The sequence below is a fragment of the Amblyomma americanum genome, chromosome 5 (genome assembly GCF_052857255.1).
Source record: "Amblyomma americanum isolate KBUSLIRL-KWMA chromosome 5, ASM5285725v1, whole genome shotgun sequence".
Lineage (NCBI taxonomy): Eukaryota > Metazoa > Arthropoda > Arachnida > Ixodida > Ixodidae > Amblyomma > Amblyomma americanum.
This window is the reverse complement of record NC_135501.1, coordinates 55,585,259-55,610,340: the sequence shown is the minus strand read 5'-3', so window position 1 is coordinate 55,610,340 and position 25,082 is coordinate 55,585,259. Positions and strand designations below refer to the sequence as shown.

General features: G+C 46.5%; 1 protein-coding gene and 1 long non-coding RNA gene across 2 annotated transcripts in view; one reads left to right on the top strand and one right to left on the bottom strand.

Annotated features, from left to right (window-relative positions):
- The first annotated feature begins 4,922 nt into the window (after nucleotides 1-4,922).
- The window catches only part of LOC144132450 (uncharacterized), a 70,019-nt gene continuing 49,859 nt past the window's right edge, over nucleotides 4,923-25,082 (top strand). The window contains exon 1 of the long non-coding RNA XR_013314820.1: nucleotides 4,923-5,041. This is a non-coding gene — a long non-coding RNA (uncharacterized LOC144132450). The remainder of the gene's footprint in view (nucleotides 5,042-25,082) is intronic.
- LOC144132447 (cytosol aminopeptidase-like) overlaps nucleotides 20,448-25,082 on the bottom strand; it is a 59,962-nt gene continuing 55,327 nt past the window's right edge. Inside the window, exons 14-15 of the mRNA XM_077664860.1 lie at nucleotides 24,532-24,625; nucleotides 20,448-20,630 (exon numbers count right to left, since the gene is read on the bottom strand). Of these exons, the coding sequence (XP_077520986.1) occupies nucleotides 20,569-20,630; nucleotides 24,532-24,625 (156 nt within the window). The 3' untranslated portion in view covers nucleotides 20,448-20,568. The remainder of the gene's footprint in view (nucleotides 20,631-24,531; nucleotides 24,626-25,082) is intronic.

Genomic DNA, 25,082 nt, shown 5'->3' with positions numbered 1-25,082 from the left:
ATCTCTCTCGTGGGCCGTCGGCTCCATGCTGCAGGCAGGCAGGCGACGGCGGTCCGCCTTTTCATCGCACCGCCGGGAGCGGCGGTCACCAACGTGCCAGTCTTCTATAGTGTTTCCAACTTCAGCACGTTGCGGCGGTCTCTGCAGGCATCTCCAACTACCAGCAGTCCTCGTTGCGCCGCTGTCTAGCAGAGGAGCAGTAATGGGCCTCCCGTCGCTCGCCCGGCTTCCTCGCTGGACGGAAGCCATCTTGCGCACACGTATTCGCGCAAGCCCCAGCGCGCGGCAGCTCTTGCTCTCATCACTGGGCTGTCGTGAACATCGTAGCTACGGATTCATGGCAGCTTTCCCGTGCCCCTCGGCGTGCACACATAATTCCTTTTGGAACTGATGCAGCGGCGCGCGGCGAATCGCAAGTCTTTAGCGCAGCTTCACGGCCCTACACCATAATGGCGCTCTTACAGGCGTCGTTCGCGGCAGCGGATTTCAAGGCAATGGGCGACTCCTATAGCGCGCACTCTGCATCCCTCAGCACCTCCGACGACTGTGGCGTGTTGTTGCATGGTGGCAACGCGGCTGTCCACGGCGGTCATAGGCGGGAGAGATCTTCGGAAGCCCACCAGACTCTTGCTGCGAGTGCCTGTGGATTAGCCTGCTCTACCTACATTGCCGTCCTGTCGCAGCGGTATAGTTTGTGTTGTGTTCGCGTCGCTGACTTTCAACCCACCCCTACCGGATTACTGATGCCTTGATCCCCTTGATCTCGCCTCCAACGCCGTATTGTGCCGGACGCGCGGTCTGCTATACCATGGGTGCGGCGCGCCAGGGCTCCTACCTCAAGACGTCCCCATTTCCATCCGGCTCCAAGCAGTCTTATCTCCACACTTGGTCACAAGAAAATAAAACGGGGTGTAACCAGGATGTAATAACGAGGCGTATGTTTGAGCGTTCGCTGAGCCGCGAGAAGGCGCAGGACAGAAGGCTGCATTGAACTCATATATATAGTTGCAGCATTTTATTTCATCCCCGGGTTTCTGTTGGCAACGTCGTCAAGGTATGTGGTTTATGCTCGTTTTTTTATTTTTGCCTGGAAGAATTAATTTTTTTTCCTGTTTTGTTAACACGCTCAAGCTTACTCCGAGGCTCGTGCGAGAGGCAAAGCCAGAGGGAGGTTTCACCCTGCAGAATATCCAAATCTACCTTGGAATCCGCCTTTTTCATTTTCCTGTGCTGCCACCTCGCGTACAACGCTGGAAGCTCACTGGAAGGGTACTGCGCGCCCAACCCGGCCGAACTGAGTGCCGCTGTGGAGCACGTTTTGTTGGAATGTGTCGACGATGGCGTGTCCTGGGCAGCACCTGGTACCTGGAGGATTTCTAGGGTTGACTGATGGCTTGGTGCAAAGTCCGAGGCAAGCTGCAGTGCCCACCGAAGAGCAAATTCTTCAGTATCTCCGATCATCCGGCATGCGATGCGAACACCAGCTAGCAAGGGCCGCCGCTTCAGAGATGAAGGCTACATTCGGAACATAATGTTCAATGAAATATCCCCGGTCAGTGAGGTTGGCGTTTTCTGCTGTATATGCCTGCCATTCATGAAAGGTGGATACTACATCGTGCACGCCGTAGTACAGAAAACGACTGGGGACAACAGTTTCCACAAGCAATCGTTGTGCTCAAGCTCTGCCGAATAGCTACACGAGCTATAAAAGCACAATCGTACTCGCAACAAAGCAGCTCTGCAAGCATTTCACTATATTTTCCCACAACACACCGCTGCATAGGTTAAACAAGCATGCGCGTCCACAAAGACGAGCGCGAGAGGCGCACATTAATCCATTCCGGCGATACCACGCAGATGTCTTCATCATGGATATGATTCGAACACACGCACAACGCATCTTCTTCTTCTTCTGCCTCTTAATACATGGCACGTACCCACACGGGGGGATTGGCCAGGGTGTAGTGGCATAAACAAGGAAATTTCCATAGGAGATTAAGACAAAATTTTAGCACCATGCGTGAATGGTCTCGTAGCTTCTTTTTCGTTGCCCGCTCCATCGCGCGTTGAAAGCGGCTCACAGCACTTGCCCATTTGGCCTTCTTGCTTGAGAAAGCAAAAAGCGTCGGAACGAAGTCTGGGTGCCGCGGTGACATGCGAGGCCTTCCTGCCCATGAATAAAACACTTCGTGATAGACTGCACACGCATTTAAACACAGTACCTCGTCCGCAACTGTCACAAAGTGATTCCCGCACAGTCTTGACGTGCTTGACGGTGCCCAAGGGCGGCACGATCGTCGAGCCGGCGAACTGCTTTTATCCACGCTTCGCGTCGAAGGCTGTCCCGGGAAGCGCTCGGAAAGCGAAAAAATCCGAGTTTACTTCCCTTCACATATTGGGCATTGCTGCCGTATGCAACACATTTCGTAGGTATCGCCAAATGCGTCGCGCTGAACGCCCGACGGCTGCAGCAACGCACCCCGCGTAGGAAGCCGGTTTGTTTACAATTCCACGACCGGTCTCGAGTGGAGCGAGCGACCCTTCCAATATGTTTCGCGACACCGCCGCCAGGGGATGGGCGCATGCGCAGTCGCGTCGTGAAAAAGGCGGATATCCCTGACCTGAAACCGCGTATCTGTATCGTACGCCTATATTGTCTTTTCTTTTGGCACCAAGATTGCTCTTTACATGCGTTTGCTTTTGCGTGTGCATATATGCTTTTGTACCCCTTAGAATGTTTGCTTAAGGTGCATCAACTTTCAGCCTGTATTATGTTTTTATTGCTTCATTTTTTCAGATTTCTCAGAGCTAGACAAAAGTTTGGCTATTATTATATGCTGGTGCCGTAGTGCTCCGTACATTGTGTGTTAAATGGTGCATACATATGCGTCTCCTGTTTGTACTCATTTAAATGCTTTGAGCACATCTATTAAACTGAAATTACATCTGTATTGCGCTGCTATTTCCTGTTATATAGGCGGGATCGGGCGACTTTTTGAATTTATATTTCCTTTTGGGGGGGGGGGGGGGGGGTATAAAATTTTGGCACATTTCATGTTCTTGTGGTGAGAGCAGCGCAGCACGAAACAAAGAATATAGAGGCGGGAATCAACGCTGACTAACAACCAGATTATTAATCCACGTTCGATCGAATATATACATCTTGCTCGTGCAATACGGGAAGAACAGAAGCATGACAAACGCATAAGATGTACACGTGGTAAAAGATTAGGACAACGCACGCAGATAATCAATTTCGCTGTCACGAAATGCTATCGAAAGTATGCTGACGCATATACGTCGCTCTTTTGTCGATTGTTGAAGGCTTCTTCAATCTCCCTGGTCCGTTGATCAAAATATGACGTGATGGCCATTGTGTTGCTAAGCTGCAGGTCACATTGATGCTCTCTGCAAGGTTTTGCTAATTCACTGCTGATGGCGCCCTTTAGGAATCTTTTGTGCTCTCGAAGCCGTTCATTCAAACAGCGCCCTGTTTGACTAATGTAGGTGCGTCCGCATGACAGAGGTATTTTACAAACCCTCTTTTCACACATTTCACATGTTTTTCCGGTGCTTTTTCTTTCATTGATTTTTCTTTGCTCGCTGTTGACTTTGGCGCACATGTCTTCTTAATTGGTTGGGTGCTGACATGAGCACTTTTACACCAGCTTGTGCGCCTACCTTTTTGAGACTGAGGGAAATGTCATTAATGTAAGGAATGACCGCGTACGGCTTCCTTAAATTTGTTCTGATGTGGTTGTGGCATATTTTCTGCCTCTAAGTGCTTGCAGAATCCCTTCTGCGACACTGTATAGCAGCATCCTCGGGTAACCTGCTGCTTTCAGCCGACTGTTCTGGGCGTCAAAACTGCCTTGAACTTCATGATGACAGGATCTCGTCAATGCGGCTGTCATTGCTACTTTTGGTAAGGACTAGAAGAACTAGGACTAGAAATAACAAGTGAACTCCCAGATAACAACGTTATGCGATTTCTTGACTTGACGCTAGCCTTTCTAGGCGCTCACATATGCTGGCGGTACGGACCACGAAGCTAGAAGGGACTGCTCCCCTACACATCTGCGCACTCCGAGATCATCAAGCGGGGGTAGAAAAAAAACAGCAATGAGAGCCGCATTGACGAGATCCTGTCATCATGAAGTTCAAGGCAGTTTTGACATCCAGAACCGTCGGCTGAAAGCAGCAGGTTGCCCGACGAGACTGCTATCCAGTGTTGCAGAAGGGATTCTGCATGCACTTAGAGGCAGAAAACATGTCAGAACCACATCATAATAAAGGAAGCCGTACGCGGTCATTCCTTGCATTAATGGCATTTCCCACAGGCTCAAAAAGGTAGGAGAAAGAGCTTGTGTAAAAGTGCTTATGTCAGCACCCAACAAGTTAAGAAGCCTGTGCGCCAAAGTCAACAGCGAGCAAAGGAAAAAATCAATGCAAGAAAAAACACCGGGAAAAACATGCGAAATGTGTGAAAAGTGGGGTTTATGAAATACCTCTGTCATGCGGACGCACCTACATTGGTCAAACAGGGCGTTGTTTGAATAAACGGCTTCGAGCGCACAAAAGCCTCCTAAAGGGCGCCATCAGCAGTGAATTAGCAAAACATGCATTAATGCAGAGAGCATGAATGCGCTCTGCAGCTTATCAACACAATGGTCATCCCGTCATATTTTGATTTACGAATCAAGGAGATTGAAGAAGCCTTCAACATACCAACCAAAGAGCGACGTACGTATGTGTCTGCATACCTTCAATAGCGCTTCGTGACAGAGAAATTGATTATCTGCGTGCGATGTCTTAATATTTCACCACGTGTACATCTTACGCGGTTTTAATGCTTTTTTCTTTTCCTTCTTATACGAGCGAGATGTATATATTCGACGAACGTGCATTAAAAATCTGGTTGTTATTCAGCGTCGCGTCCCGCCTCTCTCTTTTTTGTTTCGTGCTGCGCTGCTCCCGTCACAAGATCATGCACCAACCAGCGCAAATTTTCACCTCGTTAAAGCATATTTCATGTAAACAGGTAAGTCTGAATGGCCTAGCCAGCAAACATTCACGCGAGGGGACAGATGTATTACACCACCTGTAACCTAAGCATGTGCCTGAAATTTGGCACCTATGTGCGCTTAGATGCCTGAAGTCTGCATAAAAAAACTAATTTTATTTAGCCAGAGCCGAGAAATCTAGATTAACCTTTTGGGGCCGTCCCTGGGACGCACTTTTTGGACACGGCTAGTTGTGGAGACGTTTTTTGGATGTCTTCGGGAAAAATGAGCCCCTCCTGGGGACATTCAAAATGTCCTGATGGGATATTTCTGGGAGATATTGTGGAGGTTTTGTGTTTTTTGGGTTAGCACTGCCGTGTACACCGCTAACTGTCGTTCAGTTCAACTGAGAGCCAACTGAACTGCCGTTGAAAACGCCCGTGTAACACGGGTATTTAAGAAACGCGAAAGCATGAGGGTGTCTAACCCTACAGACAGAACTGGCAGCGCTATCGAAGTTAATAAATAAGTGTAAGGTAGCCGACATAGGGAAGCTTAATACGGAGAGAATTGAGCATGCTCTAAAGAACAGAGCTAACCTAAAAGCGGTGAAGAGGCAACTAGGCATAGGTAAAACCAGATGTATGCGTTAAAGGGGCTGTAAAACGCCTTTCGAGGCGAGCACATTAACTCACTTAATCACTGCACTGTGTTGCCATGAAAAGCGGAGCCAAATAATACTCTTCTACACGTAGCAGACGACCCACAATCACGCGTCAAAGTTGGCGAGCCCTTCCCGGCAACTTTTTCATGCTCGCGCCCTCCTCCGTTCCCCGCATCTGCGTCGACAAGGTGAGAGGTGGCCATTGGTTAGATTCTTTCAGACGTCAGGCAGCTACCGTGGCCGCGGCCAATAAGCCGCTTATCATCGGCGGGTCGAGAAGCTCCGCTCCCAGAGGGTGGTCGGCGAAGGAGCGCCTACCTTCCAGTAGGGTCCCTAGAAATACTTGCTAGTCTGTCGTTCGTGCAGAGCTCTCTACGGAACCGGTTGGCCGCGTCTCGGATGAATGCGCAGGGGCGCTGCACACATTCGGAACGTCGTGCCTGCAGGGGCGGTCGTGCCGTGGCTGCGGAAGCGATGAGCGCTGCTTCTTGGTCGCGAGCCCATAATACTGGTGTTTTTTTTTTTGCCAAAACCATGAACGCTGACTGGCGTGTGTGTTCATAAGGACGTGTCATCGCTTCATGTCTAGACAACGTGACAAGCGCCACATCTTGCCAGCTTAATGCATTGAGCATTTGTAGGCAAATGGTTTAACGCACCTGAGGGTCGGGTGCACGCTCAAACCGATACGAGAAGCTAGGAAAATGGACAGCCAGAGTGTTTCGCTTAAAGCCATGCCGAAGATCACCAGCATGCACCTGAATCACAATTCTTTTGAGAAAATTGGAGTTGCTCCAGCATTCCAGCTATTTGGTGATGATATGATTAGAGATCTTTTTATCGCACCCAGTTAGGACTCTCTTATGACTTCGTGGAAAGCACTGAATCTTTTGTAAAAAGAATGAATAAGCTTATTAGCATGACTGCGCGTGTGCCAAAAGCAGCGTTATACCCGCAGTCACCAAACTTTTTTTAAACGTGTTCCTTGAACACTTCACAAAGTGGGAAATTCATGCAAAGGCCACAATGCAAAATTTGATAATGCTGGCTTACTGTATCCGTCTGACCCCTTGAAGAACATTATTATCACCGTCTTGAAGACAACTTAACCACTTATTTTAGTCTGAATAAGTTGCGCTAGAAGAGCATTGTTGACTTCGCTGATATTTTAACACATGTACATTTTCCGCCTCTGGCCTGTGTGAAACATGGACGTGAAATTGTAGATGGCATAATCAATTTCTATATTCTGCTTCGCCTGCGCTTCTACATGAAGTACATCAATGTTGAGAGGGCTGCCAAGAAAGAGCAGTCGAAGCTGTTAAAGATGAGAAGATTCCAGTATGTGGTGCAAAAATGTGGGCAGCCTGAGTGCAAAGCGATGGAAATAAATGTTTTTAACAATGGTTTTATTTTGTGCTATACATTATACTGATCCTTGGGTATCTTTTCCCTGACATTACGTGTGACCTACATAGCATATGGGCTAATAATGCCATTTTACCAAGCACGGGATTCGAAGAACTACTTACAATGCATGCTTGTGTTCATTACTTCTGTAACTCGGTTGCCTAAGCACTATAAGGAATGCGTTCCTGCAGTTTGCCTAAAGCACATGATCTACAGGACTCAGGTTCTCATCTTACATGTTTTAATTGTGTGTGCATCTAGAAGTTTCCAGTGTTCAGTCTTTATAGCTTCAGAGTCCGTAGAAGTTGAGATCGGATCAATAGCATGAATGAAAATGCCGCTGTCAATAGCGCTCAGTTTCGCGCACACACGGTCATGTGGTTTAGAATCGTCGGTAATGTTCTTGATGCAAAGATATTTTTATTTAAATTCCTCAGAAGACGGTATATGATACCGCATGGCAGCAGTATTGAGAAAGGAGAATAGGGTGTAAAAATAAGTGGGCTCGTTTCACCTCCGACTCTGGAGTACATGCACAAAATTTGTTCGCAAGAAAAAAAAATAAATCGTTTGCGTCGCTACGCCGATGACTGAACTGCGCATTGAAAAACCGCGGCTAAGCTTAAATAAAAAAAATCAGTGCAATCGCATGCGTAAGTCACCTGAAAATGCGCAGGAAATTCGTTTCGCAGGGCGAAACGCGCGCGTCTACCGCAGACGCCGTGACTGGCATGGCACACCGGTAGTGTTCCTGTATATGCTCCCGCATATACAGCATATACAGGAACACTACACACCGGTTGCTCGCAGCGCCACCGCGGCGGTCATTCATCAGCAGCCCCCGCCGCAGCCGGCAGACGGCAGACTAGCAAGTATTTCTAGGGACCCTACTTCTAGCGTGCAAAAAGGTGACGAGAGGAGAGGGAAAGGCGTGAAGACGCTGAAATTCAAATTTTAACTACACATAACTCAGCTTCTATAAAGCGCATTTAAAAAACCCTTGCTGGACACTATTCGTAAAGCGGCGTGCTTCAATATCCCAGGCATGCCGCAACTTTATTAGAGCCTCCTTCATAGCCCCTTTAAGAGACAAGGGCAATGCCATTAGCAATATGGATAGGATAGTTAAAGTAGCCGAAGAGTTCTACATGAATCTGTACAGTAGCCAATGTAATCACAACGTTAATGAGAGAGACAATAGCACACAGAAATGCGTCATCCCGCCAGTTACGAAAGAGCAAGAATGCCTTAGGAGCAATGGAAAGGGTAAAAGCAGCTGGGGAGGATCAGGTAACAGCAGAAATGTTAAAAGGACGTACGGAGGGAACATCGTGCTAGAAAAACTAGCCACCCTGTATACGCAAACCCTATGACCTCGACCGTACCAGAAGCTTGCAAGAATGCAAACATTATCTTAATTCATAAGAAAGGATCGAGACAAGGACTTGAAAAATTACAGACGATCAGCTTACTGTCAGTTGCCTACAAGGTATTTACTATGGTAATCACTGATAGAGTCAGGGCAACCTTAGACTTTAATCAACCAAATGATCAGGCAGGCTTTCGTAAAGAACATTCTACAATAGATCATATCCAAAATATAAATCAGGTGATAGAGAAATACGCAGAATATAACTGACCTCTATATATAGCCTTCATTGATTACGAGAAAGCATTCGTCTCAGTGGAAACGTCAGCAGTCATTCAGGCATTGCGTAATCAGGGTGTAGAAGAGCCTTATGTCAAGAGAGAGAGACAAACTGAAAGGCCGGGAGGTTAACTAGGCAGCGCCCAGTATGCTACCCTACACGTGGGAAGGGGAACGGAGGGAGAGAAAAGGGAGAGAACAAAGAGAGATCACTTTTCCACATGTCCTTTCTCCATTACTTGCAGGGCACACAGGGCACACACTGATAGTTCACAACATTGCACTCAGTACTGAGACCTTCAAGAAATTGAAAAGTGACTTCAAAGCTGTCCTCTGTGATGAAGGCCTACTCCAAGGACCCTGAATCTTGGCTTCAGTAAGGGGCCGAGGATCTAAACGGCGGAGTGCTGCAGCCAGGAGTGCACGGTCACGCTGAAACCGACGGCGGTTACAAAGGTGTTCTATAGTTTTGTCGCCCCCACAGATCTCACACGCAGGAGAGTCTGCCATTGCGATTAAATGGGAGTAGGCATTTGTGAACGCCACTCCAGCCACAGGCGACACAACAGCGTAGCATCGCAGCGGGAGCGGCCGGACGACCGAGTTGAAGTAAGGGGTCTAGGCGGTGCAGACGGCATGTGGAGTTGCCAGGAGAAGACCATGGCACTAAAGTCTCTTTCCGGCCAAGCATTCGCAGATGTCTTGCTGCGTCGGCTCTTGTCAACGGTATCTGGACAATGTTGGCATTGCCAAGCCGCTCGAGTTGCAGCGTTAGCTGCGTCGTTTCCAACAATGCCACAGTGTCCCGGTATCCACTGGAGGACGATGTCATGACCCTCTTCCTGCGTCTGGTGTTGAAGATGTCTTCATTCAGCTACGAGTTGATCGTGATCGCCATGGCGTAAATGTAAAGCAGAATTAAGATATTGTAGGCCTGCCTTGAGTCAAAATACTGGAAGACATATATAGCGACTGCACAGCTACCATAGTCCTCCATAAAGTAAGCAATAAAATTCCAATAAGGAGGGGCGTCAGGTAAGGAGACACAATCTCGCCAACGCTATTCACCGCCTGTTTACAGGAGGTATTCCAAGGCCTGAATTGGGAACAGTTGGGAATAAGAGTAAATGAAGAATACCTACATATTCTGCGATTCGCTGATGACATTGCTTTGCTGAGTCACTCAGGAGGTGAACTGAAAATCATGATCAATGAGTTAGACAGGCAGAGCAGAAAGCTGGGTCTAAAAATTAACATGCAGAAAACCAAAGTAATGTTCAACAGTCTAGCAAGAGAACAACAGTTCACAATTGGCAGCGAGGGGCTGGAAGTGGTAAAGGAATACATCTACTCAGGGCAGGTAGTGACAGCTGATTCAAATCATGAGGGAAATAACTAAAAGGATGAGAATGGGATGGAGCGCATATGGAAGGTTCTCCCAGATCAAGAATGGCTGTTTAGCAATATCCCCCAAGAGAAAAGTGTACAAAAGCTGTATCTTACCGGTGCTCACATACGAGGCAAAAACGAGGAGGCTAGGGTTCAGCTTAAGTTAAGGGCAACGCTGCGAGCCATGGAAAGAAAAATTATAGGTGTTACCTTAACAGACCGGAAGCGGGCAGAGTGGTTGAGGGAACAAACACGGGTTAATGACAACCTAGTCGAAATCAAAAGGAAGAAATGGGCTTGGGCAGGGCATGTAATGCGAAGGCAAGATAACCGCTCGTCCTTAATGGTAACGGAGCGGATTCCAAGAGAAAGTAAGTGTAGCAGGGGCCAGCAGGAGGTTAGGTGGACGGATGAGATTAAGAAGTTTGCAGGTGAATGCAGCTGGCAAAGGAGAGGGTTAATTGAAGAGACATGGGAGAGGCCTTTGCCCTGCAGTGGGTGTAGTCAGGCTGATGATGATGATGATGACATTCTGCGGAGTCAGAATGTTGCGTGTGCACTCACCGCAGCTTTGGTAGTGCTGCGAGGAACTACAGGGATTGAGTAGGTACCGCGCTGCTGTTCCATGTAGCAACAGCGAACATGACGACGGGCATTACAGGTTGAAGACGAGATACGAGGCCCTTTGCCTTGTTTTCCAGTTTCATTATGAAGAAAATAATGTGAATTGAACTGAACTAAAGAAGATGGACTGCACTGATGGTAAAACCTTATATGTAGCAAACAGCGCACAGCGTAGCAATTAGGAGATTACAGGGCTGCACCCATCTCATGACTGGCACACTCAGGAGTGCCACTTTTGAGAGTGAAATAACTAGGAGGACAAAAATGGGGTGGACGGCTGGAAGTTTAATTGACGACTGCGCAGCAAGCTAAAATGATAGGCGCAACATTAGGAGACAGGAAGAGGGCAGAGTGGGTCAGAGAACAAACGCGGGTTAATGACATATCCTAGTGAAAATCAAGAAGAAATAGGATTGGGCGGGCATATGTAATACGAAGGGAAGATCACTGATGGTCGTTAAGGTTAACGGTCTGGATTCCAAGAGAGGGGATGCGTATAACAGGGGACAGCAGAAAGTCAGGTTGGTGGATGAAAATAGGAAGCTACCGGGAATAAGGTAGCCGCAGCTAGCACAGGACAGGGTTAATTGGATATGAAAGAGGAATTTGTCCTGCGGCCTGATCGCAGCGATAGTGGTGGTGATAGCAAGGCCGTGTAAAAAAAATATCGATTAGGACCGACGGAACACAAAGGTTAGGATAGGTTAGGGTCCCTTGGCATGGCCAAGCAGAAAGAAGAGGTTAAGAGTGAGGGAGAAAGTGTGGAAGTGCTGATCGAAGAGCACTCAAACATCAGAAAGTGTGCTGCAGCGATAATGGAGAGAGAGAAAATGGGGCCCTATATCAAAGTGACAACATTCCCGGAGATGGGAGAGACAGTTTGAGAAAAAATGGAAGAAATACCAAATGGCGTGGCACGGCCAACTATTGGTCGGCGAAAAAGCGCACAAGACGGGATTAATAACTGGGTGCAACTCAAGAACGAAGCTGAAAATACCCTTCAATGGAGGCCCTGCAATCCATGGCATCGACCTACCGCTGCATACGGTGCGCACTTCCGAATAATAACCACCAACTGAGGCATTGAGTAGCCAGCCGAAACATAGCATCAACTGCCACCTCTGTGCGAAATTTGAGTGGCTTAGTAGGAAGAATTTTTCTTAGATTTTCTCTGAACGACACAACCCTCAGTTGTCTAGACTGCCGCGGGCCAGTATAGCCAGAAGCAGGAGAGAAGAAAAAAAGTGGGGCCATAAATTGAAGGTTAATTGAAAGAATGTAAAAATTAATTCAAGTACAAAACAAAACGAAGAACAAGATCACTGACTAGGAGGGCCATTCGTGGGTTGAAACTTTATTTTCCTATTTTCTCTCGTATTTCTTTATAGGCTATCGAAAACAAAGCTCTTAAGCCCTTCTCATGAAATAATTAACAGTACAATATCGATCACAGCTGATAGAGATTTGTAAAAATCCCTGGCAGGAGTGCACTTTGTACAATGTGTGGAATTCTTCGGCAACGGGATGATGCTGTAGGAACGCAGGAATATTGTGGTCTTAGAGGCGGAAGCAGACGGGTGTACTCAAGTAAACTCTTTTGAATATATCGTTCGGTGCTTTGTATACATAATTCTGGACCAATGTAGATTTATGCAACCAGTCTGACATATATGCATTCTCACGAGAACTGCTTCCACGTTCTTGATGCCCATCAGACGAGGAACTCTTTAGTAACATTATGGAGGTCACCACGAAGATTTTAACATCTGGCAACCAATGAGTCGCACGACGCTTTGTGGGCTGTATGCTGTTCACGGGGCGCGTGTTACAGGCTCCTGATTAACTGATCATATACAAATAGCTACCCATACTGGAATAGAATTCAGTAGTAGGACTCCTTATAAACTGGTGCTGTGAGCCAAGAGTCACGATAACTGAAACTCAAGTAATTCGCACCTTCGGTTAATTCAAGCATGTTTCTAAACTTTGGCTGGCTTGCGATATTTTCGATGTATTTTAAAGCCACTTTGTTTGCACTCGCTTCATTCAAACTTTTTGTCCGTCTCCAACGCTCCCGGCCTGCGTAAGAGGGGCGGAACAAGGTCGGATACGTCAGGTTCGCGGTGAGGCGTGAGCTCAAAAATTAGTCTGCTGCAACCGGTTAAGTCGGACGCGGTCAGAAAGGAGGCCGTGTTGGGGTCTGATCGCCAGAGCAAGTTATCCGAGGCGCCTCGCCGCTAGTAGTTCGATTTGTGACTTTCCCTACCAGCCCGCCGCACATCAGCGGGCCATGCCTAGCTGCATGCCGTATTGAACGGTGAGTGGTGCATCTTCGTTTTTAGGAGTACGCCCGTCCAGCGCAAATGTGTGTTCTCCTGGCTTTGGTCTGTGTGGTCCTGTGTGCTGCAAGTATGCGCTTATCGTTTGTGTGGTGAAGCCTCTCCTTGTGGGACACATACGTCCCACTTTTTACAGCGAAGCTGTTTACCCCTACCATCCAAGGAAATTTTCATGTCATCAGAAAAAATGCCAGGATAAAAACTGAATGCTACTCCAAGTGGAAAAGCACCCAACAGCATAGAATTCGTATATCATACTGACCATAAAGCAGTCATAATATAAAAAATATATAGAATAAAAACAAATAAAAAGTAAAAACAAAAATTACAAATTAAAAAGTAATAAAAACAAAAATATATAAACTAAAGATAAAATCAAAATTAAGATAATAAATAAAATTGAAAAACAAACAATAAAAAATTGAAAAGATATACAGGGTACATCTTTAAGGCATACACCTCAGTACTCGTTTTCATTAAGAAAAACACAAAACAAGCATCAAAACCACATGGTGGATGATAAGGCACTTGCGAAAAATGGGAACACCGTTTAACCAATGCAACTCAACCAACCACCATTCATGGTTCATGCATTAACCTTAGCAAAAGAATATCTCTACAGTTAGAACTGAAAATCTCAGTGCATATCATACAGATCATAAAGCAGCAGTGAATGTCGTTGTGAACCAATAAAGTGTAATATAAGCACATTTCAGTTGTCTCTGGTTTCGCTCTTTGTCAAGCCATGTGTGTGAATTTTTAAGTAACGTCGCAATGGGTAATTTGGTGTCGTTTTAGTTTCGCAGTCCAACCAACTTTACAGTGCGGATTGGAGCCACAATTGTGTTTTCATTGTCGTTTTCGAATTATGGGCTTAAAACCGCTTCATTCATTGCTTTCCAACTTCTAGCACCACTTCCTGGATGTCCAAAAAAGCTTTCCTGCTTTTGTTTTAATGGTGTTCACCGGGTGGCAGTACATCCCCGTGTTTCAAACAAACCGTTCCCCTCGCGCCCGCGCTGAAGTATGCAGAAATCACTGATTTGCATCAAAATCAATGTCTAGCCATAACGAAGTGTGCCTGACACAATGGCGACTTCCAAATTTGGTCCGAGCATTGCCAAAATTTGGCCTGGGCCACCCCCGAAGTTTGACCTAGGCCGATTTAGACCAATATGATATCCAATTATAGTTTACCGTGCCCGACACGATAGCTAACTCAAAATTTGATTCCGGTCATTTCCAAAAACTTGGTCCAAGCCACCCCCCATAAAGTAATTCACTGCTTTGAGATTTGTGCCATCTCGTTGCTATGGTGTCGCGTGTGGCGTCATCATTCACGTCACAGAGCTTTCGCACGTCACACATCCGTTTAAACGGACTTATACACCGGCTAATTTTTGGGGGAAGAAATTAGGTGCAGCGTTGCAGTCTGGCATATGCTGCGAGTCTTTTACACTCCTGCATTTTGCCGACATCGTAATTAAGGTATTAAAAGCACAGTTATCCTTAGCCACTCGCAGCCGTGCCAAGCTTTCTGCAGCTCTGCAGCCAAGGCTAGGCAGGAAAGGGAAGTAGCGAGACCTCTGTCCCCATGCCATGGAGCGTGGGTAATTGTCGTCCGGGAGTAATAGGCACATGCAGGATTTAAGGCTTACAATAGAAATCTCCAGCGCTGCACACAACTTCTTCCCGCACATTTAGCCACACCGCCATACTGAGTTACTGGTTTTGCTTTGTAGGGAAGCTGTCTTCTGTATTTCTGCAATCCACCTATAGGAAAGGACAAAAGGCAGAGGGGTCTAGCCTCCATTTCTTTTTAACTTTGGCTTCCTGCACATTTTTTCTGAAATTAACTGAAACTGATTTAGGTGCATTCTGCAGCTGAAGCTGCTAGATTCGAATTTTTTGTCGCTCAGTGCCAATGTGCAACGCTTCAGTTCTCTCATTCAACTGTGATTCAGACTTTCTGCCAAACTTCAATAGCATTTGATTTCAACTGCAGCTGTAGTTCACCCGTTATCCCACCATTTACTCGTGCATACCTACTCATTGTCCATTGTAAGCAGTTGGCTCTTGCCTGAAAGAACACTAACATGCAAAATTTTATTCGTAAACAGAAAGGCCCTGCGCTCTGTGGCCAATGTAGTGTTTCATTTCATTTATTTACCCTCAGGGCCGTTAGGCGTTACAGAGGGGAGTGGGAATAACATACAAGTACAAAAAACAAAAACAGCAGCTAAAAAGTTTGAATATAGTTACAGCACACACTGATTTAAGATTAGTAACAGTACTAGCAAAAGGCAGCATTACACAAAACAAACCACAAAAGAAAACAGCAGCTAATAAAATAAAACATAGATATAGACAGAGACTTATATAAAATTAGTAACAGCGTTTCGAAAGGCAACAGTATCGGTAATTTCAACAATATCGTGGGGAAGGTGATTCCAGCTGACACAAGTTCTGGGTATGAATGAATCGTGAAAACATCTCGTGCGACAAGGAGGGATCCAAACTTTGTGGCGGTGATCCATGCGTGCTGAAATATATGATGGTCTTTTTAACAACCTCTCTTTAAGATAAGGATTATGATAAATTTTGTGAAAAGTACATAATGAAGCTATTGACCTGCGATGGGATAGAAGCGGGAGGGAAAGGTTAGCTTTCATGGCAGTTACACTACTAGTACGATTATAGTTGGAAAGTATGAAACGACAACCGCGGTTTTGAATTGATTCTAAGTCAGAAATGAGAGATTCGACCCCAGGGTTCCACACCGATGAAGCATATTCCAATTTAGAGCGGACCAAAGTTTTGTAAAGTAGTAGTTTTAATGAACTCGGTGCACATGAAAAATTTCTGCGAAGGTATCCAAGGATGCGGTTAGCGTTATTTATAATGTAGTCAACATGAGGTTTCCAAGACAGGTTAGAAGAGACATGAACACCCAGATATTTATAAGACGACACAGTTTCAAGAGTGATGCTATTAATGCAGTAGGTAGAGTGTGTAGGTAGACAGACGAGAAATGGGCAAATGCTTGCATTTAGTAATGTTTAGCTTCATATTCCACAGGTTACACCAATCCAGTACCTTGTTAATATCTGACTGAAGAACAGATGCATCATTATCGTCATTAATTTCGCGGTAAATAACACAGTCATCGGCAAAAAGACAAACGGAAGACGATATAGTAGTGGGTAAGTCGTTTATATAAATGAGAAAGAGGAGGGGCCCAAGAACGGACCCCTGAGGCACACCAGAGCCAACAGGCGAGGAATCTGAATTGACATTATTTGCTGTTACGAACTGACTTCGGTTTGAAAGAAAGCAATACAACCATGCAAGTAATGTGGAATCGATGTTAAGGCTGTTTAGTTTAAGAAAAAGAAGCTCATGTGAAACCTTGTCAAATGCTTTAGAAAAATCCATAAATATAGAATCAGCACGGGACCCGCGATCTAGAATGCAATGCAAGTCATTTGTGAAGCATATGAGTTGCGTTTCGCATGAAAATGATTTACGGAAGCCGTGTTGGGCATTACTGAAAAAGCAATTGGATTCTAAAAAGGTAGCAAGATGAGAGTAGATGACATGTTCCATGATTTTACATGGAATGCTGGTGAGCGACACAGGGCGAAAGTTATCAGGGCAATGTTTATCGCCAGACTTGTGCAGCGGAATCACCCTCCCAACCTTCCAGTCATTGGGAATACAGCCTGTTTCCAGAGACTGGTCAAACAGTTTGGTACGGATCATTGAACTGTACATCTTTGTATTAACCAGAAATTTCGAATTAATGTTATCGACGCCACAGGAGGAAGAAATCTTAAGGTTCTCAATTATTCTCAGGATGCCAGTTGTGTCAAAAAGAATTTGATCCATGGGAAAAGCGTCCAAGACCGGACACTCCTGATTGGTAAGGCAAACATTGCCAGAAAAAGCAGCAACAAAAACACTATTAAGAACACTAGCGCATTCATTAGGTGAATATGCAACGCCGTCAGAAGATGTAAGTCGTATTGACGAACTATCTTTCTGGTTCACAGTGTTCCAAAACTGTTTAGGGTTATTAATCAGCAGAGCAGGCAAAGTACTGTTAAAGAAGGAGTCCTTAGCATTTTTCAGAGCTAATTTGTACTCAGCGGCCGCAGAAAGTAACCGTCCCATCGTTGTTGCGAATTCGATGATTTGGCCGAGCGAAACAAACGTTTTTTCTTATTGGATAGCCTTTTTAAAATGTTATTGAACCACGGTGATTGGCTATAACACTGCAAAAGTCTTAGTGGCACAAATGTATTAGTGAGACGTTCAACAGTGTCCCTAAACAATTCCCAATTAGTGTGGACAGAACGCTGTGAAAATTCTGGTAAATAACTGTTGAAGAAAAGAGCTAATTCACGATTAATGGCATCATAGTCCGCCCGTTTGTAATCTCTAATAGACTTGAAAATGCTCCGGCGATTAGGAATTTTAATTTTTACATCGAAATGAAGCAAGGAGTGATCACTAAGACCAGGTAAGTACGAGATTGAAGGGATAAGATCCGGCGCGTTGGTTAACACAAGGTCTAATACACTGGAACATGATGGCGTGACTCGAGTTGGCTTAGTAACTAGCTGCGAAAGGTTGAAATCCAAACAGGTTCGCAAAAAGTTATTGCATTCGGTAGAAAAGGGGCGAGGATACGGCGATGTATTAGTCCACACGATGCTGGGATAATTGAAGTCACCAGCAAGAAGGATTGCTGCACCTGGATAACGTGCTGAGATCATGTTAAGAGCATCATGCAAATCTTCAACGAAAGTTGCACACGAAGACGGGGAACGGTAGCATATGCCCAGAATCAGTTTCCTGAAATGAACATGAAGTTCAACCCAAACCAACTCTAAGGTGTTAGAAAGACTAATGGGCGAAGACACAATATTATCAGCGATGGCTATTAAAACACCTCCTCCACTTCTGTGACCTCTATCAGAACGATAAACATTGTAGCGCTTCTTGCAATCGAACAGTTCCTTGCTCTCTATCTTTGCAGAGAGCCACGTTTCGGTCAGCAATACAACATCGGCATCACATGAGTCGATGACAGAGCTTAGATCTTCCCGCATTGGTATTATGCTTCTGATGTTTGTGAAAAGAATTGAAAGCGCTGTCTTATCTCCAGTCGCCCGTCCACTGCCCCTCTCGTATCTCTATGGCGAAGCGTGTGGCGAGCCAGAAGCAGGCGCAGTGCGATAAGGGGCCACTAAAGATCCCGGTGGGCCAGCTAGCTCGAAAATGCTATCGCGGATAGGGTCAAAGGCGTAGCATTTGTTGTTACAATACAGTTTGTTATACCTCAACTTATACTTAAAGCCAGCATCCTTCGTGAACTGCACAAGCTTATTTCTAGAGACACGTGTCTGCAAAGAATAATCTTCACTTACAGTGACCTTTTTATTTATAAGTTTGGCAGACTGCACTCGGATTTGTTGTTTTGTTTTGAAAGACCGGAACTTCACAACAATCGGACGACACTTTTTATCCGAGAACACACCAATCCTGTGTGTTCGTTCAAACATGTCATTCGTAAGAACAGGATCAAAGCAGCCTGAAACAAGGTTCAATAATTTTTCTTCCGTTTCATCCCATGTTTCGGACAAACTGTCGGGTACGCCGAAGAACAGAAGATTATCCCTGCGCTGCCGGTCTTCCAGCTCAGCCTGTCCAAGACGTAACTTGTTATTTTCATTGACAAGCTGATCGGTTAGCTCACGCAAAATCCGCAATTCCCCATGCGCCGCATCGCTGGCGGATGATTTAGATTCGACTGCCGACAACCTCGCGTCAATATCGGCAATGTTTCTAATCATAGATTCCTGATTCAGTTTCATTTCACTTATAGAGGCTATTAAATGTGATTGCTCTAACTCCATTTTAGCGGTCCTTGAATTAACGCCTTCTAACAGACTCAACATGCCGTTAAGCTGTTTCTGCAGAGAAATATCAACAGCGCTGTCTTTGGACCGCGTAGCAGCGCCAGAGCCTGCCCCAGGGCCAGGATTAAGCTCAACATCCCCCGACACCAAAAGTAGTTGACGAGAAACATCGAAGCACTGGGCGAGCAAAATCAGCAGCACCCCCGGCCATGGGAACAGGAGCAGGCACATATTGCTCGATTTCTTAGCAAACATGGATTCCTTATTACCAACCTGCATGAAGAAACGCATTCCATGAAGCAGCCGCATGACGACGCTGTCCCCACGCCCACTGAAAGGCGCAGGCCACTGCAGCCTGTTTTTATCCAGATGGAAAGGTGATGTCGTGGACGATGCGCAGGACTTGTACGATGGAGCCATAGTGTAGCAGGGTTGCCAGAGTTCTCCAATTTCCACGCTGCCAACTTGAATGTCGACAGTCACAGGCATAGCCGGAATGGCATCAGCCGGTGCCGTAGGTCCCGCGCTGAGATGAAGCATTGCCGTTATCTGCATGAAGAAACGCATTCCGTGAAGCAGCCGCATGACGACGCTGTCCCCACGCCCACTGAAAGGCGCAGGCCACTGCAGCCTGTTTTTATCCAGATGGAAAGGTGATGTCGTGGACGATGCGCAGGACTTGTACGATGGAGCCATAGTGTAGCAGGGTTGCCAGAGTTCTCCAATTTCCACGCTGCCAACTTGAATGTCGACAGTCACAGGCGTAGCCGGAATGGCATCAGCCGGTGCCGTAGGTCCCGCGCTGAGATGAAGCATTGCCGTTATCTGCATGAAGAAATGCATTCCGTGAAGCAGCCGCATGACGACGCTGTCCCCACGCCCACTGAAAGGCGCAGGCCACTGCAGCCTGTTTTTATCCAGATGGAAAGGTGATGTCGTGGACGATGCGCAGGACTTGTACGATGGAGCCATAGTGTAGCAGGGTTGCCAGAGTTCTCCAATTTCCACGCTGCCAACTTGAACGTCGACAGTCACAGGCGTAGCCGGAATGGCATCAGCCGGTGCCATAGGTCCCGCGCTGAGATGAAGCATTGCCGTTATCTGCATGAAGAAACGCAATCCGTGAAGCAGCCGCATGACGACGCTGTCCCCACGCTGTCCTCAAAGTAAAGAGACCAGGGGTGGTCTGCATCTAAACCGGGTAGTGAACTCTTGTGGTAGCATTAGTGGAAGTCCAAACCTTTAGAGAGGTGAAGACAAAGCTTTGACCTACAAGAGATTTAGAATCCTAAGGATATATAGTGAACCACATAGGACGGCCCCCACCAAGGAAACACCTTGGGGATTAAACTTCTGACAAAAGCCACACATCTACATTATACCTTTGGAAAACCAAGCGCTTCACACTTTTCACAACTTCTGCATGCATGAAAAAATATGGCTGAATGATGTGTGTCAAAAGAAGGACGGTTTTAATCGTACGTCATCGATTTGCTGCAAAAAAACTTCAACAAGTAGCCCGCAATCTAAAATGGACTGCTGTTGCGCCCTAGTCGGTTGGCCCCCGTCAAAGCTTCTCCAGCTTGGCTACGCGTTCCACAAACTCCACCAATGTGCGCACTGGTCGACCTGCGAGAAAAGAGGTTCGGCTTTACTCAACATTTGCTAGATTCGCAAAGCACATGGGTATACATGCAAAACAAAACATGTAAAAGACTGTACCTACAGTGTACAGCACCAGATGCTTACTCGAATGTGCAAGAGTTACGATAAGAGTAAAACCATGACCTAGGCTTATAAGGCGTACATCAGCAACTGGTCATTAAGACCAGCCCATGTGAATATAACAGCACAGAACTTAGATACCAATTGTGATAGTGTACTGGCCAAAAAGTGAACTGGAACAAGACATATGCTGAAAACAACAAATCAGAAAAAAAAAGAGTATGGCAGAAGACGATGCAAAAAGGCTGTCTGGTATGAAGGTCAATTTTTACAAGCCACAAAAGAATGCTCCCAAAAAAAACAGGAAGAGCGATGTGCTGCTATCAAAGGCAAATCCATCATAGTGTACTGCCATAAAACTGCTTCATAATGTAGACCAAAAATATTATTACTACGGTATAAGGCCATTGATTCAAACTGTGCAGGGAAGCTAATACAGACAGAATTGGCCGAAGTCTCAATCATCGAAAGCAAACAGAAAAGAACAGTACACTGCAATCACAAAGTAGTCCGTAGCGAGATTATCCAATTTTTTTGTTTAAAAATGTATGTGACAAACTTATGCTTTTTTTTCACAGGGTAACGGCCAGCACCTCTTCTAAAGCCCATACATGGCAGAATGCATCCTTTTTGTCTCCTTCAAAAATGAAGAAGGGGGCACACAGCATTCACTGCCATGGTAACATCCGCAGCAGAAGCCTGCACCAGAATCGCAAAGTGTGTGATTGTCTCCGAATCCATCAAGGAAAGGGCTGATGATGATAATGTTCGCACTGGCAGCTACAGCCTGCGGCACCGCTCACTGGTGACCGGTTTAGTGGCATGCAACTTAGGGCCACAGACGGTCGCAAGCTGCTCAGTCTTCCAGCACTGTGACCCCATGGCACAGGCCACTAATCTACTCACCAGCACTACTCTGATCACGCAACAGTAGAATCTCGGTGATACGAGTCATACGACTCTCACTGGGTCGCGAAAAAATTCATAACATTCTAAACTTAGTATCATGCAAACGAACAAAATTCAGCATGAAAAAATGCATTCATGTAAATCTGCATGTTTACGCCTGACAGGTTTTAGCCACGGCTGTGCAGCCACAGCTCACTACTCGCGGGCCGCAAACCGCCACTCACTGCTCGCAGTGCGTAAAGCGCGACTGGCGACTGCATCGCTGGCGATGTGCGGGCTGCACACCGCCACTCACAGCTCGCGGTGCGTACAGCACGCCTGGCGACCACGTCGTTGGCAATGCGCGGGCTGCACACCACCGCTCACTGTTCGTGGTGCATACAGCGCGACTGGTGACCGCGTCTTTGGTAATGTGCAGGCCGCACACCGCCGCTCACTGCTCACGGTGAGTAAAGCATGACTGGCAATCGCGTCGTTGGCGATGTGCGGGCCGGACACCGCCGCTCACAGCTCGCGGTGCTTACAGCGCGACTGGACCGCATCGTTGGCGATGTGCGGGCCGGGCCGCACAGAGCCGCTCACTGCTGATGTGTGGGCCCACACCGCCGCTCACTGCTCACGGTGAGTACACCGTGACTGGCGACCGCGTCATTGACGATGTGCGGGCCCACACCGCTGCTCACTGCTTGCGGTAAGTACACCACGACTGGTGACTGCATCGTTGCCGATGTGCGGTCCACACACCACTGCTCACAGCTTGCGGTGTGTGTGGTGCGGCTGGCGACCGCATCATCGACGATGTGCGCATTGCACACCGCCGCTCACTGCTCGCGGTGCATACAGCATGACTGGCAACCGCGTCGTCGGCGATGTGCAGGCCACACACCAATGCTCACTGCTCGTGGTGTGTACCGCACGATTAACGATCGCGACGCCGGCTATGCTCGCGGTGGGTACAACGCGACTGGCGACCATGCCATCGGCGATATACGCACTGCGCAAGGCCACTCCCTGCTCGCAGTGCATACAGCACGACTGGCGACCGCGTCGTGGGTGATGTGCGGCCAGCGCTCAATGTTTGAGGGTGCGGCCGCAGCTCGTGCGTTTGTATCATCTGCAGTGGCGCGAAACAGTTCGCAACATCCGAAACTCCGTACGTTATACAGACTGCACTTTTGGCCGGGACATTTTTCGAATTCATATCATGGCAAAATTCGCATCAACTTTATTTGTATTACAGATTCTACTGTATTATTTTGGATGAATGTTGATAGCGCACTTTTCACTATTGCACCCTTTCCAGAAATATCTTGTTTCAAGTTCTGGCAGGAGTTCAACGTTCTCTGCAGTGCTGTGCAATGTCAATGCATGTCAGAGTCCCCGATGGTTGAAATTTATCCCGAGCCTTCGACCACAGCACCTTCCTCTCTGCTTTCGTTCACCCCCTCCTTGCTCGTTTCCCATGTGGCGTGGCTAAGGTGTCCTCCAAGATGTGAGACAGTTACTGCACCTTTCCTGAAAATCAATTTACATGGCACCTACGCCACCCAGGCCCATACTTCAAGTTATCAGTGACTGAACTGATTACATTAAAATTAGTGGACTGCGTTATGCACAGACTGCAATGAAGCGTGATGAAACCAAGTAACACGGTTTGGATTATGAAGAAATTCAAGTTAATGAAGCTTGAATTTGCCAGCTATCACTGTGTCAGGATTAATTAGTATCAATACATTATTACTACTGATATAACTGAAATCTATTGTAAACATAATACTGCATTTATGTGCATGTACCACATTGTGATTAGTGTAACAAAAGGGCTGCTTCTGCTGGCCCAGAGCAGGAGACAGACAGCTACAAGGGCAGGTGTCTCAAAGTGGCAGAGTAGCCAGTTGTTTCATGGGCCAGTAAAATTGCTCTCTGTTAAAAAAAAAAAAGGAAAATATGCGTGCACCAAATGCCAGATACTTGCAAACTAACAAACAGGAGCAGACAGCGCGGAGAGATGCCAGAGTGTCTTCATTTCTTGCATGCATGCTATATTGTGAACATCATGACCTCTTACATGACACACAGAGGAGCTACGATTCAGCTTCATTAAACTTTTCTGTGTTCAACTTAGAAGTGGTTAGCTGTGTACACGATGCTTGCCAGAGCATGCCCTTTCTTCACAGTCTTCAGAATACAGAACTGACTTTGTGCATGATAGAATTATAAGGCAACGGCTGACTTTTCTCATCTATTTTAGACTAAAAACGCGTTACGTTACAGTAAATTTGGTAGATCCCCGCAAGATCTACCACAGCTGGCGTGATTTAAAACTCAACTGTCGCTATTTCACAGCACACGCTACAATGGGATAATGGAAATGCATGAAATGGGGAAACAAATGCTAGACCAAAGTTTCCCAAACTTTCTAGCTTCTGGGATACCGAATGGCTTTCAAAAGGTGCTGACAAGCCCCAGGTGTCTCTGCTTCTGTCCCTTCCTACCTGAGATGCATTAAAAAGACTACACAGATGGACGGCCCCTAAAACAATGGCAAAATTTCATTCATAATCACTGGCCACAGAGTGAAACAGTCCGCTATGAGTGGCTACAGCATGATTAGTCCCAAAAGAAAATGTGCGTAAAGGAAAGGGTGCGGGGCTGAAAAGCACGCATGGATTCAGGGGCTCCGACAAACCCCCCCAAAAAAAAATACCACTCCAAGGAACCTGGTTTGAGAAACCCTGGCCTATGCCATCCCAGCAATGCTAATTTCACCGTCTTACGGGATACACGAAATCCCCCGGTGCTAGTGCTGTCCTCTGACTACCGTACTCTTCTGTCTTTCATGCCCTCAATTCCCCCCTCTCTCTGCTTCCATTTGAGAGAAGGAGGGTGCACCTACCGGCCATGCCCGAACCGAGGTAAGCCACGTCATCCTTGTTCTCCATGACGCCCGCAATGTCCAGGTGAGCCCACTGGGGGCACTTGACAAACTCCTGCAGAGACACAAGCAGTGGCATTTAAAAATGTTACTAACCGCCCCTTCAGACAAAGGCAGCACCTTCTCCCATACTACAAAACACATCAAATGCACAGCACTCAGACAGTGTGCTATGGAAATTGCAAGAAGCTAACTAAACAGAAAAGAAGCAAACACCAAAACTAGGCTTCTGGGATTATTCGATCATTTCAAATATTTGGTCATATAGTAAACTATCTGACATTCAATTTGATCAGAATTTTTGGCATAAGGAATCTGAAGTATTAATCCAATAACATTTCGGGAATGCTTGATTCATTCGGTTTGAGTTTCATGTACTTCCTGCTGGATGGTATCACTCCGCACGCATGGCTAAAAGCAACAGTCGTGCAAAGATGCAATTACATTTAAAGGGACTATGCAATAATAAATTAATTGAGGTTACATGATGCTGACAAGAAATTGGCATTTGA